The 19,121-nt window shown below is 43.2% G+C and overlaps 1 protein-coding gene across 3 annotated transcripts in view; it reads right to left on the reverse strand.

Moving 5' to 3' along the window:
* Positions 1–16,475, reverse strand: part of RSU1 (Ras suppressor protein 1) — a 104,883-nt gene extending 88,408 nt beyond the window's left edge. The window contains exons 1-3 of one of the 3 annotated variants that reach the window (XM_065831270.2): positions 16,331–16,473; positions 13,018–13,129; positions 6,577–6,627 (exon numbers count right to left, since the gene is read on the reverse strand). In XM_065831270.2, coding sequence (XP_065687342.1) covers positions 6,577–6,627; positions 13,018–13,129; positions 16,331–16,348 — 181 coding nt within the window. In that variant the 5' untranslated portion in view covers positions 16,349–16,473. Of the gene's footprint in view, positions 1–6,576; positions 6,628–13,017; positions 13,130–13,387; positions 13,507–16,330 lie in introns of those variants that run through there. The other 2 variants (XM_065831272.2, XM_071805186.1) reach the window with 2 other exon arrangements.
* Positions 16,476–19,121: the final 2,646 nt, after the last annotated feature.

Genomic DNA, 19,121 nt, shown 5'->3' on the forward strand with positions numbered 1-19,121 from the left:
AGGTTACCCATCACAGGTCACGGTCACTTCAGCCTCTTACTTGGGAACATCCATCAACTCGTGTGCTTAGCAGTGCCTGTGTGCAAACCCTGCTTTCACTGTGAGAGTATCTAACAAATAGTGTATCATTTCAGTCTGCTTCACTGGACAGTAGTCATAGTTTATGCTTTTTGTATCACTGAAGTGTTTTAAGAATTCCTGTGGGACTGTTTTTCACTGCTCCTTGGACCAGTTGCCTGCCCCCCTCCAGTACCATGGACCCTCAGGCTGATGCTGTTTACCAGAGACAAGCCCCTCTGAACACACACAGCAAGAGGCAGCAGGACAACAGCTAGCTCACTGCTCAAAAGCCAAGTCAGCACAAGTATTTATAAACCATGTACTTGTTCCAGTCCCCAGAGCTGGAAATGAGTTAAACTCTCTCCTGGTTTGGGCTCCCTGTACCACAAAGCAGTACTTATAGCTGCTTATCTGGGTCTGCATGGTACTGAGTCCTACCCGCACCTTTATGTCAGTCGGTCCAGGCTTCAGCTGGCTGTACATTTCATTTCCAGCTACAGCACATGTTCCTCCTACACAAGGGAAAACATGTTACCTCTAATTGCCCATCCTCAGATAAAATCAGGAAACTCACCCTAAGGGTGATTTCCCTCTACAGGATTTTTGACACAGAGGCCAGTGGAAAGAGTTAGAGGCCAGATGGAGGAGTGGTCTGAAGGGAAATGCTGTATCATTCTCCACTGCAAACCACTACTCCTGATCACTAGAGAAACCAGAAGAATATATAGAAAATGAAGTACACAACCAAAACCGAGTAAACAAAACTAACCCATTCTCCCCTCAATCTAAACCAAATCTACCTTCTGTCCTTCAATATTATCAAGGAAAAAATTACACTCTGTTTGTTAGACAGAAAATTCTTTAAGATGATACAAAATTAAGCTCTAATGAAGTGTGTTCACTTGTGCAACATTCATTAGCTTTGAAAATGTCAATTTCAAAATAGTCTCTATCTGGCAAGAGGATTTCCAGCAATTTTATATTACAACCTGTACACGCACATGGAGAAAGATCATTTATATGGGGCTTCCACAAAAAAATATTATCGCTATTTTAAGCCACTGGGAGATAAATGAAGACACAAAATTTTGCATTAAAACACGTCAGAAAATACTGAGATGCACAAAAAAGGAGACATGCTTGAAGATGCCTTTTAATATGAAAACAGCTTCTGAAGAACTATGTTAAAGACAAGAGATTTGTGTCTAGTTCTATACTTCGTATGCACGCTTACTTATGATGCAAAACTGACTTTGTTGCCATACAGCACAAACTTTGGTAATTTAATTTATGCATAAATTAAGATGCATTCAGCATGCACTCTTTATACCATTACAGCATAAAACTCTTTCCTAAATTATTCTGCTTCATTCTCCCAAAGCTTCTTAAAACCAAAATTCATATTATTTAAAGCTAAAATGCTCTACCATCTGTACTTTCTCAGAACCAAAGGTCTGGGTTTGTTGGTTTTTTTTTTTTTTTTTTTTTTTTTAGGGAGGAAAAGAAAAAAAAAAATCTAACAAGGTATTTAATCTAAACATGTTCACAGAACTCAGATGTCACAGATTTAGCAAGGCATATGTACAGGGATCTTCTTTTCCCTCCTTCTCATGTCCCCCATGCCCTCCATTCATAAAGATATTTCCCTTCAGAGATCCCTGTAGAAACAGGAAGTACACACAAACCAAAAATACATAACAAAAATGAAAAGCTTACAGTTAATTTAAACCATTACTCCCAAGCACAGCTGAGAGGCCACTGTGTCAAGCAAAAGCCTTATGCTTTGGACACAACCCTGGTTTGACTACACAGATAACTTATTTGTACCCTTTGGGTGTGCATCAAGCCAATACACCAGAAGGAAGCAGAGGCAAAGTAGAGGAGAATACAAGATGCAAAAAGAATAAAGAGTATACGGGCATCTAGTTCCTTCCAGAAGTCAGCAAGCTTGCTATATAAATAACCTGATACCAGGCAAAATGCAAAGTGTCAGGCAATACCAGTGGGAGACACCATAACACATCTCAGCAGTCTGGAGAAGGCAACACAGCTAGACTGGGAAGAAATTCAGGACAGACAGACACAGTGTTCCTGTCTTTGGACCACCTCCAATACAACTAGGCATGGACTACAGCCAGAAAGGTGACTTGTAAGGGAGATGGCCTGATGTAACAGTGACATCAAGGGAACTTAGCAGCATATTAAAGAAGATCAAGGACACCCTCAAGAGGGTTAGTGGGGATAAAGGGACAAGCATCTGTGCTGGTCACACACAAAGCGCAAAACAATTTGGAAGGAGATGGTAGGGTGAAGAAGCATAAAGCCGTGTCAGCAGATAAAAAAGGAGAAAAGTTTTGAACTGGGTAACTGCTCTGCTGAAAATGGCAAAAGGCACAAGGATGATATAGGGTGAGCAGAATGAATGAGACAGCTATTCTGACAGGAACAGAAAGTTAACTCTGAAACAAAATTCAGGTGTGGAAATGGGAACCAACAGCCAAAAGCTAATGGCTCACCTCACAAAAAGGAAAGAACAAAAGACAAGGAAAGGATTACACTTGAGGATCAAGGAAGAAGCAGTGGAAAGAGCACAGGACAGCAGGGGACAGCAGCTCAGAGGAAAGAAAGAGGAGGGCAGAGAATGCGATATCAGGTAATACAGGGGAGGTTTCCAAAAAAAAAAAAAAAAAAAAAAGTTGTTCCCAATCTCTTGTCATTCAGAATTCAGATATTTAATAATATTGGGCAAGGAATCAGAGCTCAAGAGCAGAAGGACAGAAAAATCATCTGGAGTGAGCTATGAATAGCAAACAACTTTTGAGGACATTTAAAGGCAGCACAAGAATACAGTGAAGCTGGCGAGCACAGGATCACCTGAGGTTAAGGAGACTGAGCAAAAAGAGCAAAACTAATCTGCTGTTCACTGCTACCTACCAGGCAGGCTGAATTGACACCAGGAGTGTATCTTCCCAGGAAAGAAACTGCCAGACATACCTAAACAGTGACCTCTAACGGACGAATCATATAATTCGGGCATTTCCACTGATGGCAGAAACACTCATGGAGTGACTGGATAACGACACAAAAGCGATCATCTCTGAATAGATTATTCAGATGATTACAGCATCAAATAATCTATCAGGTAGGTAAGTCAAATAACTGTTACAGTAGTTACAAAACCAAAAACTTACAGCATATCCTAAAAATAAGTGAAAATAAAACATGTCAAGTTGACAGTGCAGTCGTTGTGCACAGGCTGATGACCAGCACTCGTGCCTGTGCCAATGCTAACATCCCTTTGACATCCCAAGCCTACTTCCCAGTCTTTCTTCCCCTCTGTGCACTCCTGGGCTGGACTACAGTTAACCAGAGCTTCTGAAAGCTTTTCAAGCACACCTCCTGTTCATGATGTAGCACAGGGATTTTCATTAACTTCATCAGCATACCAAGTAAGGATATTAAGCGTGACAATACTAGGCTGTGAAATTTTGTACATGCTAAGTAGCTGGAGAATACCTTGAGTTAGCCCATCTATCTAAAGCCTAGAAGTTTCAGTACCACTTCATAGATCATGCCAAATAGTTCACAAAAGCTGCAAGGAAAAGAAAAAGTCAGATAAGGCACAAGCTGCAATATATATATCCTGAAACACTGTGAGATGCTTCCTCTAAAAAGGGCATTTCTCTATTGCTAATTCTGCTCCAATTATTGCTCAGTTACAAATCCGGTGGCGTAAGAGGACCAAAAGATGAAGTCCATCTACCCTGCTGATTTCAATTTGAGCATGCAAAGGTACTTATTTCCAGCCATTTGGTCTTCTAGTGCAACCAATTTTTTAAAAAAGCTAAGCCCTGAAGACAGTGTGATGCACAAACCTTATTACCAGCTGGAAAAAAATCTTCATCATACTCACTCTCTCCCAGAGCTCCAAACCATTCTACTTGAAATGACGTAGGGCAAGTCGCAGAGCAGAAAAGACAGCCAAGCTTGGCCGTGTGCCTTTTGTCTCCCTGACCTGGGCTCCCTGGACATCCCAGTATTCTGCAGTTCCCAACAACTGTCCTCAGGAACGATTATGAAACCACGAACTCTAGCTAAAGAGGTTTGAACAAAATAGGACAAAGTTTGAGTTCAATATGACAAATTCATTAACACAAAAATTCAGAAGCCTGATGACAGTCCAAACCACTGGAAATTAAGCACACTGTAACACATGACTGGCACGGCCACCCTAGCACCAACCATGGAGCAGCAACACAAGAGGAGGCACATTGGCTGGCCCTACAAAACATGCAGATCTGCACCAACATCAAAGTTCACTGTCATCTTGCACAGGGATGTTTGAAAGAAGTGGCCGAGATTGCTTCGGACTTTGAGAAAAGTTAGGTACCACTTGAACTTGTGTGAACAGTCCTAAGCAGAAGAGCACAAAACCATGGAATGGATACCCATAAAAATTACTGTTGCACATAAGATGCAGAAACAGTATTTATGATTGACCAAAATGATCAAGCATGGTTTCTACAGAAGTACATCCTGTGGCTTAAACACCCCTCCAGCACAGCTACCCTAATTCCCTATCACTATTCATGTCCTATAACAACCCCACTGAGCAGGGGGTGATTGCCACCCATATGTCCCTCAGCTCCCATGAAATCACATGGAACACAGACAACTTAATCACATCTACCCAAATTATTCCATGACACTGATGTGCAGATATCTATCATTCAACCACTGATTTCCAGAGATTTGAGGAACATTTGTCAGGACTTTTATTCCATTTATTTTGATGTTAGCCAATGGGTTCTGACACCTGGGTCAGATCAGACAGCTTATCCAGGGTACTAGCATAAGCACAACTGTCTTTAATTTTGCATCTCACCAGACAGGTGGCTTTAAATCATTAAAAAATAGAAAAAAATCTCACAGTATAATATATGGACACACTGGCCCATATGTCTACATTAAGTTAACAGAAAATAAAAATACCTCTCCCTCTGCTTTCAACTAGATTGTCACAAGGGACGTCAAAATGGAATCATCCCAGGATTGTCACTTACGCAGCAACTGGTTCAACAAGACCACATAATCACACTTAATTAGCTTCCCCTAGAGTTTTGCTTCCAATTTTGAAGCAAAGAAGTTTTCATCAAGTAGCAAAGGACAAACTCAACTGTTTCAGAAGTTACCTGGAGCAGACACAGCCAGTTCAAGACTTCTCTATTAGCACAGCACGAGACAGCTGAAAAAAATTCAGCCTAATAATCTCCAGAAAAAAGAAAAATCAATGTGGATTTGGGTACTTCTGATAACGAATTATTTACAGACATGTAAAAGCACAAGCACCAGCAGTATGAAAGGCATAGTAAAGATATTAACAAAATGGATTTAATAGAGTGGTCCTCATACCTGCTAACAGAATTTTACTTTTAATAGTTTTCTGTCAAAAATATGAACTACGGTTACACAAAAATATACATATCTAGCTTTTACATGTATTTATTCTCCCAGACAGACATATTTACTCTAAACAGCAGGAAAAAAAAAAAAAAAACCAAAACCAAACAACAAAAAGCAGAACACTCATTTAAATGGCAGAAAACTAGCAGAAGATGCTAATATGACCTTAGTGTAGCATGTCAAGTGTCACTGCCACCAGCTTCCTAGTCATTTTAAGAACAATCTGCTAAGACAATTAATTACACAGCTTAAAAGATTAGGTCAACAGTGTCAAATATCACACTATGAACTTGAGATTTAGCCTTTTAAAAACGTATGCTGTCTATTTAAATGTCTACATCAATTTGTGAAAGAATAGTAAGTTTGAGACTTTATGAGTTACTTCTCAAAAGAAGCAGTAGTTTTACTTTCCCATAAAATAAATCCAAACATAGCAATTAGAGAGGCTGACAGAATCCGTGGACTCAAAGAACAGATCTACTTGCAGCCTGCTGATCTAAGGGCTACTTCAGAAGAAAGCGGTAAATAAAAGTTGAGATTTAATATAACACAGTTTTAGTGTAATGGCAATCCTTAACCTGGTATTTTTAAAACTAAAACTGCTTTCAACAGATGGTGTAGCTCACAGTCAGTTGGCCTTGCTCATAGGTTTGGTTATAGATATAATACAGTTGAGTTTGAATTTATTTTCACTTGCTTCAGTCAAATTAATTATCCATCTACTAAAATGCAGACTGCGTCATTTCCAATACAGTTTAAAAAAAACAACACATTCAAAAGTCCTTACTTAAACATAAGGACTTTGGAGTCACGGCAGGGAATGGATTTTTGGCTGAATTGGTAACAAGACGGACAGTACATGGCAGACCTGTGTTGAAGTTGGAAAGGCATGTTGAACATGGCTGCTGTTTTTAATAAAGTGTTTCACCAGCAAGCACTCTTAGCAGCAACATTGCATTCTGTTTAAAAAAAAAATAAATCAAACTAGCAGTGTCAGCTTTTCAGTACTGCTCAACTGGCTGTAACCAAGTCCAAAACCAGCAGTATACTTACTTGTAAGCTTGTTGTGACTCAGAACCAGCTGTGTGATATGAGACAACGTAACTGCAAACGAAGAGAAAAAGAAGTCAGTTTATGGAAACGGCAACTGAGATCTTCTGACTATTTCAGCTAAAAAAAGGAGACAAGTTATTCTCTCCACTCCAGTAATTCCAGATCCACCTGCGCTGCCACAACAAAGGAGACAAGCCCAAGACTTCAGGCTGTATCCCTCCACTTCTCTGCCCCTTCACCTCACCTTTCTGTGGCTGCAGCGAACACGATGGTGCAGTTGGTGCCGGTGCCTCCCCGCAGAGATCTGTTCTGGGCACACAAACACCCTTCTCATTTCTGTCCTGTGAATCCTTCCCGAGGAAAAACCGATAGGCACCCCTATATTCATCCCAACAGAACACGTGCCACACAAGCAATTACCTTTCCACATGTTCCCAATCCACTATCAAGTCACTGCTAGAATTAAGTCCTAGGTACCAAGAACTGCATATACAACCTCACATCCATGAAGCACAGTAGCTGAGCATCATCACTGCTGCATGGCAAATGGCCAGGTGACAATATCAAATATTGACTCAAATTATTTGAATGATCTGATTGATCGAAGCCCCTCAGATTCTACCTTATTGCACAAACAAGTGTGGGGCACAAGGCAGCTACAGAGACTGGCACCGCCCCAACACTTCATCCTTTACTTTGTTTTTGCCACCTTCAGCACTGCCGTCACTTTCCCTAGAAGCTCCATAACCCACAACTGACAACAGTATCTGATCAGAAAAATATGCTAAATGGTCAGAGGAGAAACTCACAACCTTGAAGGAGATCTCAAACATCTTTCCCCTCCTTGTAAAAAGATTGTTGTATTTTATTGGAACTAGGGAAAAAAAAAAAAATTTCCTCCCCTACACCTTTTCCTTACTTTCATTGAAGCCTCCTCAAAACATCCCCAGAGCCCACCTGGCTGCGCGCCCCAGGCAGCTGGGAGCTCACCCTGTCTGCAGGACAGCTGCAGGGCACAGCTCCCAACCCTCAGCGCTGTCCTTGGGAAATAGCACCAACATCAGCCCAGAGGTGGCTCACCGGGGCCTTGCTGCCCCGGGGGAATGAAGCTGTGCTGGTGAGCATGTGTGAAAACTGGCCATGCTCATCAATGCTGACTAAGCTGCATGTTGGAGGAAACAGCGTGGAGACCCTTGAAAGCTCATGGCTTAGCACAGGCAATAAAACCTGTTAGCAGAGTGAAAGCAGTCACTCAGAGGCAGGAACGGAGAGTACAGTGTGGGGAAAAAAAAAAGGCATCACCACAGTTCCCTCTGCAATTCGAGGTTGTGGAACAAGGAAAGGCTGGGAGGAGAAAGAAAGAAACAGTGCACCCACCCTAAATTTCTCCTAAGAGATGAGTACTGTTTAGTGCTGCATGCACCACCTCACAAAGCAAAAAGAAGCTCAGAGAAGCCCAGAGAAAGTCTGTAAGAGTTTGTAGAAAAAACAGCAATCAAGGGCAGATAAGAGCAGGAGCCTCCACAAAGAGCTCTAAGCTTTAAAACATAAAAGGCCCATCAGCATCCGAACCATAGGCAACCATTTAACACTACTGATTACTTATACATACACCTAAGTACAGGACTGCAATTTAAATGAAGAAAAAAAAAAAGAGAGAAGATGCTGGAGATAGCTACAAGCTTGTGAACAAATGCCTAAGTACCCCTTACACGTTTTCTCTTGGTTTAGATGTAATAGCTGTGACAATAAATAATTAGCATACAAGCAACAAGTTACCTTGATTTCAAGAATGCACCAAATATCCACAGGGAAGTTTTAGGGTCAGGCTACTACTGCTAGCCAGAGCAATTTACTTGTATAGTAACTACAAATTTTCATGATGGTCCCAGTCCCACTATTGCTTCACAACAGAGTGGATCAAGGGAAGAATATTTAAGCTCTTCCCTTTTGGCTGTAATATCAAGCCTTTTGATATACTGCTGCCATGCACTGCAAGTTAGCTTTATATAAAATACTTAGACAACAGGATTTGCCTTATTTTTTTTAAGGGGAAAAAAAAACAAACACAAAACCAATAAACTAAAAAAACACACACACACAAAAACACACACAAAAAACCCACGCCAGGCACACTAAACAGGAAGACTCCAGAGACCTTGCTGAACCAAGATAAGACATTGTCTGTCCCATTGGAGGAAGTTAATGCAGAATGAGCATTTCAGTGTTGTACAAAATTACTTATATGTAGCCTGCCCCTACATCGTCTGTGCTTTGGTTATTTTAGGAGTGGACAACTATATCAACACTAACTTTCTGATAAAAAATTCTAGGCATGTTAATTCCTACCACACAAGCATGTACTTTATGTAAAATATGAATAGCTTACAGATGGAATGATAACAAGAACAAATTAACACTTACAAAGTAAATAGGATTTCATCCAATTTTCCTTCCCTGACAACAAGACTAGAGAGCAGCAGATGTCTAAAGTTATTTGGGCAAAACAATTCCTTAATTCATAGCTTCCCCATACCAATCACTTAAAAATACATAAATCAGAGATTAGAGACTTGTCCCTACTCCAAGAACAATTCCATAATTGTTGTCCTATCAATAAATGTCCTATCAATAAATGTCCTAACTATCAGGCTAGGGAAAAGGCACTTCTTGCCCTCCTTGCTGAATCCAACTGTTCACCTTACAGGATGAATATTAATGCTGTCTACCATTATCTGCCCATATCAGGTGCTTTGTAAACAAATGCAATTATTTATTTCATAGTATGAAACAAAAAAACACATTGGAAGGCTTCCACAGGGCAAGACATTTTTTAAAATAATTCATGTATGGATGCACAAATATAATATAGACGTGCTCACAAATGGTATAACATTTGTTTTAACACATGCCACAATATTAAGAAACGCTTTTGAAGTTTAAAAATATTTCACGTGATCTTTGCATTAGTATGATGAGCTAAAGCACAGAACACCTAAAACAAGGAACATTTTTAGTCTCAAGTATTTTTTTAACAGAATATCTTTGAAAAGAGTTCTCATGTTTCCAAAAACCTCAAAAATTCAGATGCTCTGAAGGTGTGTGGCACAATTCTAGTTTGTACTTTAAGTCATTAGTAGAAAACACAGATGTGCCTGGATTCGAGGAATATTCCATAAATAGAGCTCAACTTCTAATGACATTAATGAACTCCTGAGTGAGTAGTGGCTCAGGGCCTACTGAACTTTTCTTTGTGAATCTGAACACCACATTATATACAAGCTGATAACTCCACTCTACTAAAAAACAAAAGCAGGAAGAGATGTGGAGGTGGCCAAGCTTCCAGGGCTAAGCCAGTTAAGACAGTTTTGCATACTAAGTGTCTATCTCCATTCAGATCAGAAAAGTATTTCATCTTGATTTGGAAATAGACATTGGTATTTGTCAGAGGCAAGTCTGGTCTGTGTTGTCTCTCCCACAACTGCTGCAGAGGGTGGAAGACAAGGCAAAAGAAAACTCAAGTGGCTGCCCTGTATTGTAGCAAGTTTTTCACCAGACTGGAGAAAGAGTGGCCAGAGGGTAGTCCTACCCAAGTCAGGGCATATAGTCCTCTTTCCCTTTTCCCTCCCCCCATATAACACCAGTTTTCTATGATCACTTAAAACCATGGAAAACAAATTTTTTTGCAATAAGGGTGGTAAAACACTGGCCCAGGTTGCCCAGAGAGGTGGTAGATGCTTCATCCCTGGAGACACTCAAGGCCAGGCTGGATGGGGGTCTGAGCAACCTGATCTAGTTGAAGATGTCCCTGCTCATTGCGGGGTGGTTGGACCAGATGAGCTTTGAAGGTCCCTTCCAACCCAAACTATTCTATGATTCTATGATTTTTATTTTTTAAACACATGACAAGAATAGGTCTGCCCTGAAGGAAGAGGATTGGCACACTGGGCAGATGCTATACAGTGTACTGCCTCCAAATCCTTGCATCTGCATTAACTCTGTGTGAATTAAATTAATAAAGCTTAAATATGAGTCCACTAGCTACTCTGCAGCAAGTACTCAAATATGCAGTGGGACAAAGTTTGGTCCTTTCCTTGAAGGATAACCAAGACTATAGGGAGCACCAAATGTTCCCTCCAGTCATAACCTAATCTGTTGCTTATCTCTGAATATCTTCTAGTGGCCCTAATTAAAGATGAGATACTAGAAAAGAACAGTCACCAGGCACGAAACATGATGGTTGTTTTTTAGGAAACATTTTTTTTTCATGGAAACAACTAAGTTTCTGCAAAAGACAAGCTTTAACACTGCACTGCATTGGAGAGATAACCAGCCCATCTAGAAGGGAAAGCACCAAGGTCAGTCATCCTAGCTTCCCTGTCAGCTCTGAGAGACACAAACACCTAAAACACCCAATCCATCCTAGAAAAGATCATCTGTCAAGAGCCAGATGATAGGTTCAATATTTTATTGAACCATTATCTAAAATTCAGAGGTAATACCTATTCATTACTTTTTAAAGGTATATTTAGAGGAAGTTATTCCTTCTCAAGAAAGGAAGTGGCAAATATCTTGAAGATTAAAAACAAAAAAAAGGACAAGAAAAACAGCCAAAAAACCCCCAACTTATAATGCCTTCTCTGCCAAAGTGCAGGGTGACTGAAAAAGCAAGAAGGTCTCAATTAACAGAGCAGAAACCAGTCATCATTTGCCCCTCCCTTAACTTTCATCTCAAATTGGAGAAGGCCCCAAAACCTCACACTAAATCAAGTCACACAATGTGCACTGAAGGTGCTCAGACTTCTCTGATGCAGTGTAACTAGTGTACTTCATGTAGGGAGCTCCCAGCCAAACAAGCTTGAGATGCTTAATTAGCAACCTGGTATCAGGGACCAGGTGTGGACCAGTGTCCCATACTGCGGTCCCTGACCCTGCCTGCACAACAAACCCCAAACAATCCTTCTACAAAAAAAGCTTCATTACCTCTTCTCCTCCGCCTGAAAGATCAAAGCTGGCTAATTAATTACATGTCCTAGTGTTGATAATATGGATCAAGTCTGCTTAACAAAAGGGACAGTATTCTGTTGCTGCGCCGTACCCTTAATGTGTTAGTTTATCTGCAAGGGATATGTATAGTTCAGAGAATGGGTCTCTAGTTAATGTGAACTAAACACTACTTTGCCTCAAACAACTGTTCATTCAACAGAAAAACTGTGAGGCTTTCTATTTAACTTGAGTTCATATATATGGGCTCTAGAATGTAACCCTCCCAGAATCCCATGCACAGTTCAGAAGTGGGAAAGGAATCAGTAAAGGATGTCGACTTAAGTACAGAACCTAGTTCTGCAAAAGTGCACTTTAGTCTTCGTCCTTTACTAATGAGACTGAAGATACTTTGGTCTGCTCCTGACTCTGCAGACAATGGTTAGCTGGTAGTGAGTCACAGATTTCCCTGAACTTGTTTCCATCACGTAAGAAGAGTTACATACACTTGCTCCTGATTGCTATTAACACACATGGCAAAGAGCTAGATGAGGGCACAGTTAGAGTTTCAAGTACATGGGCTGTTTAAGATTTTGGTTTTTTTCTCATTACATCATGCCTGTAGCTCACTACAGCCAGTCACAATTTTAATTCTCTGCATATCAGCTGTACCATAACATCATTTACACTCTTAGCCAAAACAAAAGCAAGGCAGAGTTACCTGCCTTGCTCTTCATTTCTGGGTTCCCCAGAGTTGTGACAGAATGTTGTTATCTGTATTTTCCACTTGCTGTAGTTAATTTACAACAAATGCAACACACCAATAACAACACACTCTCACAATTCTGGAAGCACGTGTAATATCCAGAGTCTGACGTTGCTGCATCTGTAACATGGTATTAACCCGCTCTCCTTCAGAGACCAGCCATGCCTTGCTCTAGGCTAACACCATCCTAATCCTTCCACAAACCAGCAGAGACGCTCTGTGGCTGGCATTTTGCTTTGGGAGCTGGGAGGGGCGAGGATGGACAGGAGGCAATGTCTCCTCATGACTCCGGTGCCAGAATGACAGCAGTAAGAGGGGGGGAGCGCCCAGGGTTGCAGAGGGGGCACGGGCATAAGTGATGGGGGGGACACGGACGGCAGTCGCAGCTCCTCAGGGCGGTCTCCCCGGTGTGGCAGCACAAGGGCTCTCCCGAGCTTACTCACGGCTGGCTCCGGGGCAGCAGCGAGCAGAGCGATTCCCCCGCCCACGAATCTCTGCTCGAGCCCCCGATGCCCAAAGCCCCAGGACAGACCCGGACAGAAGAGGCTCGGGCAGCTCCAGTACCGCCGGGGCAGCAGCCAGGAGTGTGTCGGCCCGGTTCCTCCGTGCCCGGGCCCGGCTGCGGCGCCGGCTCGTCCGGGACAAATAAGGAAGTTTCCGCACTCTCCCCGCCCGCCGCCGCCGGTACCTACAGAGGCCGGGCACGTCCAGCATGTTGGAGATGCCGCGGTCACACATGTCCACCTCGGGCTGGTTCTTCTCCCGGCTCTCCTCCACGATCTTCTTCAGCGACTTGGACATGGTCTAGGCGGGGCAGAAACGGGCACCGTGAGGCGGGCAGAACGGTGCGGGGGAAGCCGGCCGGGGGCGGCCACCGGCACAGCACGGGGCCGGATCTCACCCTGACGGGACCGAGGACAGCGAGCCCGCCCACTGCGCCCCGGGCCGCCGGGGGGTCCCGTCCCGTCCCCCCACGCCCGCCCTAGCCCAGCGGATCCCTGACCGGTTTGCCGGGCGCCCTCCTGCCCTGGTGAGTAGAGAGGAGCCCCCGGGGCGACTCACCGCGCGGCACTGCGGCGAAACGGGACGGGACGGTACCAGCGGTCCGGAGGGCGGCTGAGGGCGGCTCCCCGCGGGTGCACGCGCCCGGCCCGGTCCGCCCCGCCCGGGCACGCCCCATCCCCCGCCTCCCCGCCTTCGCGCGCAGGCGCGCTGCGGCCCTTCCCCGGGAAGCAGAGACACCGCCCGCGCCGTTCCACCCACGGCTGGGAAGACGTCGGACCAATCAGCGCGCCTCTTCCGCTCCGAGCCGCCGCCAACCATTGGCTGGAGGCGCCGGAGGCAAGTTCACTGGCCAAAAAGCGCGCCCCGTAGGTGATAACGGGTTTTAGGCTTCAAGCGGCTCAGGATCCGCTTGTACGAGTGCGGCTTTGGCGCATGCTTGCCAGCAGTGGGGCTGCCCCTGTGGGTGTTCGGGCCGCTGTGCCGGGGAACACGGTGCAGCTGCTGGCGAGTGTCGGTTTGGGCAGCACATGCCAGCGCCAGGGCTGGGAGCAGCAGCCCCGAGAGAGGGGCCGCTGAGCGGGCTCCGCCGCGCTGCCGGGTTCGGGCGTGGTGCCGTCTCGAAGGATCCGCCGCCAGTGGGACAGCCAGCCCTGCTCCGAGCCGGCACCTTGGGAGCGGAGACTCGGCTTCCTCAGTGCCGCAGTGAGGGCGTTTGGCAGCGGGGTCACCAGGGACCCCGTACCCCGGAGCGAATGCGAGCTGAGCCCGGTGCCAGCGCTTTCTGCGGAGCACCGCCGACACCGCCTGGCCGTGCCGCGCTCGGAACGCGCAAACCCGAGAGTGTGGGTTGTGGAGGCCGCGGCACCGCTCTGCACAGAGGAGTGCAGATCCCGGGTGCACTGCCCCACAGAGTGCTCTGGGCAGCGGTGGCTCCCGGTGAGCTAGAACTTGGCACACAGTGGTGCAACTCACACCCACCCGGGGGTAGAGGCCCCCAGGTGACCCTGCTGCCAAACCGCCTGCAGCAGCACTGAGGTGCTCCTCGTGAAGCACTGAGTCGCGGTTGGGTGAGAAGGGGTGGGAAAGTAAGTAGCCGCGGCACACTGTCCAAGGGCCAGCTCATTCCTCCTCGTTGCAAACTTAATTTTCAGATTGTTCCACCAGCAGTCCTACTCATGAGTTTCAGCAGATGGCCTAGATCACTGGAGTAACCCCTCTCCCCTCTCTTATCCCCTAGCACCTCTTCCCAGTACATCCAATTCTTCCATAACCCCTTGGTCTACAAGCATCCCCAGCTGGAGGCTGGTCAGGCTGTGTCTGGCCAGTGCAGCCCTCCCCATGGCTGTGGTGGAGCTCACACCACAGGCTTTTCCAATTGCAGTCTCACTCTACCATTCAGCTACTGATTCCTTGCTTATGAAACAACTATAAAACATGTTTGATATCCATCAAGTTCTAAATTTGTCACTTGGCTTAAATGTTTGTAGAGCAAATGCCTGATTTTTTTTGGTGAGGCTGGCATGTGCCTTCTGTCCTTAGGAGAGCAAGCTAAAGGAAGTGGCAGATGTATGGCCAGGACCATATGGCAGAGCTGCAGCTGCCGTTTGGTGGCGAGAAGGGGGAGAAGCTGTTCCCTTGTCCAGGTTCCCCAAGCCGGGCAGCGGGCGCTGGATGTGCCTCCTCTGCTGGGGAGCAGCAAGGGGACGGGCGGCTCTGGTGCTGCCCTTGCTTTGCTATTCTAGGGAGTTCTTCTAACCAAAGAAATTAGGTTTTACATTATTATTCTATTTTTATCCTTTTTCTTTCCCTCCAAGAAAAGCTATCATAAGGGTCAACATTAATGCAGGGTTAGTGTGTCATCAAAACAATAAAACAGCAACATGCACCTGCAAAAACAGTTGTATATTGCTGGGCACTGCTACTAAAAATTTATTGAACAGTGATTATGTGTGGTAACTTGAATGCAATATTTGTTTTGCTGATCTTTGCCTTATAAAAGCAAGCTTCTAGAATTTTTCCTCTATTTTTATTATCAATCAGCTAGCAAACATTTTAAACATTTATTTGTTAGTAATCCTGCATTATTGCTGTTGTTATTATGAACAGTAGTTGATACTATTAATTTTTGTTACATTTCATTTTAAACAGGACTGCAGAATAATTCTGTGGTTTTAGTTTGGCAGCTGACAAAAAATAATCACCCAAAATATGTTAATTCTGGTGCCTAGGACACTCCTCTGCACTTACTGTGGGAAACTGAAACACCTCCCTGTTTGTTTACAAGCCAAGTGAAAACTGCTCTTCTGCCAAAATTGCTTTGTAAATTTAACTAAAATTAGCTAATGTTTTAAATCGCCTGCACCACAATTTCTAGCATTTTAGCTGTATATCTTCTCTCTTCTTTACTTCAAGTAACTATAGCCCCAACAATCTCATTCTGTTATTACTTCTCATGTATTGTTTATAAAGAACAGCCCTGCCACATGGGAAGGGCAATTAAAAAATACTGTTGCAGACCTTCTAGTACTCATTCTTCAAATTCTAGTCTTCAGAGTGTTTACCATTCATATATAACTGTCTTATAAAATATACCTTTATATAAGAATAAATATGTGTAGTAACATGTAGAAGATTTACACATAAGTTAAAAACATGCAGGCTTTGGGAAGTGAAAACGCACATTCATTGTGGGTGCTTTGGCACTGGTGGGGGAGGTTGTAGTCGTGCAGGTGTTGTAACACAGACATGCAGCATTCACAACAACATTATCTATAAAATAGACAGCAAGGTGCACAGACATGAAATCAAAGATATTTCTGGCAGTATTTTGAGGCGAAGCCATAAATCTTACTAAACACAGATGTTTTCTTTTGAATTGTACACTGCAAAAGCACATAGAAGTTTCATGGAATACTTAATATTAAAACATCAGTTAAGTAGTCCCTGTTTGCTTTTGGCTGTGCATTCATTTTAAAGCAAATGTTTTAAATGACTTCTTACCTTGCAAGACAGAAACATGGTTTAGCACCAGCTCTCTCCTCTAAGGACCTCCACTTTAATTCTTCTGCAGTGTTATTTCTGTTGTGGTTCCACATATAAAATGTTAGAGGACAGCAGTAGGTTACTTTGTTCCTGTTTTTTTAAAGAATGGGTTTGATAATTTACTCTAATTTTAGACTTTGACTATTTTTGGTGATAGTCAGTTGGGCTAGATCAATTGAACCTTGTACCAGCAGCTTCATTCAACAGCCTTCATGAATACAAATTCTCTGCAGGACTCTCATGTTTTTCTAAAGAACCTCATAGATTTTACTCAGTTTTAAGTAAAATCATGCACAGATATGGAGTATTTGTAACATTTAAAGATGCACCAAGCATTAGTTATTGTTAAATTAAAAAAAAAACAAAACAAAACAAAACCCTTGCAAATTTCTCTTCATACTATTCACAGTGCTCTTTACTCTTTTTTTTTTTTTCTGCAGAAATTCAGTGATTCCATAAAAATTGACTTTGTGACAGAAGGTCATACCAGGAGCAAGTACTTATCATATAAAAAATGTCTTTTAAAGTGAAATATGCTTTTCTCTTAGTGAAATGCATATTTCTGAAGTACAGATTTCAGCAAACTCATCAGTTTAACTGCAGTTCCCCGCTTGAGGCCAAAGGTTGTATTACCAGGATGGTTTCATGCTCGCCCCAGGTCACCAGATGGCATCTACATACCATTGGGTACATCAACAGTAGGCCATCCTCAGCAAAGGGGACAGGGGTGTCCTTCGGGAGCTCAACTTTTGTCCATTAACTGTATGATGTATGGCTGATACCAGTCTCAAAAAAACAGTAATTAAATTTATTCATTAACACCCTGTAAAGATTTCTATTGTTTGTCAATTTATCTGTTGTTGTACTCCTTACAAGGCCAAGGTTTGACCTGAGACCTCATTATCCATCAGGGCACTTCTGACAAGAGAGATGGATGTCCCGCAGAGCACTGCCTGTGGCGGCAGGGACCTGTTTGGTGGGAGACGTGCCCTTCCCTTTCACCTGTGGCTTCCAGCGGAGCTGAAATGCAGAAAACGACAATGTTCTCGCCAAGCTCATTTTCATCTCTGGTCTGGCGCTTCCTTGACCAGCCACCTAGCAGCGAGAGACAGCAGCCAGATCCCCGAGGGGTTTCTCTGCCCTGCACCAACTGCACCAAATCCACGGTGATTCACAGGAAGGTCAAAGCCAGAACAGACGTTCAAAAAGGCTGGGGATGCAGCTGTCCAAGGAAGAAACCAACTCCTGATATCTGCAGGCAAATGGCTGAAACCACATGTCATTTTACTCGCAGTGCCTTTCACGCTGCTCTCTTCAGAGCTTGTTTTGTGGCTTTATCTCCAGACAGCTCAGATGTTTGTTTTCTTTACTGCTTACTATCCCCTTTATGGAGTTTTTAATAAACTTTATGAGCAAAGATAGTATCGGCCCTTGATTGCAAATATGAAATCAGTTTGGTGTAGAATCTCAGCAAGAGCTTTCTGGGCCAGTGATCTGAAAATAATTAATTTGATGATATGGTCTTTTATGTCTTCCCTTATTAGAGGATCTTTCTGTTCTGCTAGCAGCTCAGTAGGACATAGTTGTCTCCTAGTTTGATCCAAATACAGATATTTCTTCTTTTTCCATGTTATACTTTAGCATGTTAGCAGGAGTATCACCTGTACATAGGCCAGGTTTTTCTTGGTCCTTGGACAATTTTAAAATGCTGGCTTACATTTAATTCTGTTGGCCAGTGGGAGTTCACACATTGCTCTCTTTCTAACTTAGTACTGGATGATTTTGAGTTGTATTTTATAGCTTGCCATCTACCTTTTCCCTCTTTTTCTCTTTTTCATGTTTTCTATATTTTCTTTTAACTGGGATGACTTCTCAGCCACTATAAAGTTTTTTTTTTGTTTGTGGAATGATGGCTTTTTCAGCAGTCACTGGGAAACTTCAGAGTTCCTAAATTTGTTTAGAACTACCACTAGGACTTTGATGGCATTTCATAATTAATTATTGCAACAATCACGTTAAGGAATTACTTTCACTGTGACTCTTTGTTATAGTTATGAAGTGAGAGTTCTGATGAGGTTTGTGTTCCTCTGCTGCAGTGTAAATTCCTCTTGTCTGTCCATCACAGTTGACATTCAGGAAATCAATTGGTCATTCGTTCTGGGTAGCGACAAAAGATGTTTCATGGTGGGAATCAGTGTCCTCTGTATACCCTGCCAACAACACTTTTTATGTATGATGTGTGTTAGCCCGGGGAAGGGAAGAACTAATTCTAGTCAAAGGTCAATTGATATTTTTGTGTCTACCCTGTTCTGAAGTTATATCTGTTTTATAAATGTCTAAGAAATTGCCTACAAGTTGACTAGGGAGGGAACATAGTTACTAAAAGTCTCACAAGGTTTTATATTCAGTTGTAAAATATGTCTTTAAGCTTAAGGATATAACTCAATAAATAAAATCACAGATATGTGCATATATTGAACACAGGGCTCTGATCCTGACATTATTTCCCAATGTGGTTAAGATTTATTAATAGTACCATGGTACGTCTTTACTCTGTTAAACTTCAGTGAATGCTTGAGTTCAGCCGGGTTCTTGCACCCAATGCACAGTTCGTACAGAAACTTCTCCAGCAAAGTGTCTGTATCAGTGATTATAGGACAGGGGCCATTTTGTAGTAATTTCTATTTTTATTCTAATTTGAAACTTTACCTAGCATTTTCAAGGATGTGTGTTATAAAACCACGTAACT

This window comes from Patagioenas fasciata, chromosome 2 (assembly GCF_037038585.1).
Source record: "Patagioenas fasciata isolate bPatFas1 chromosome 2, bPatFas1.hap1, whole genome shotgun sequence".
NCBI lineage: Eukaryota > Metazoa > Chordata > Aves > Columbiformes > Columbidae > Patagioenas > Patagioenas fasciata.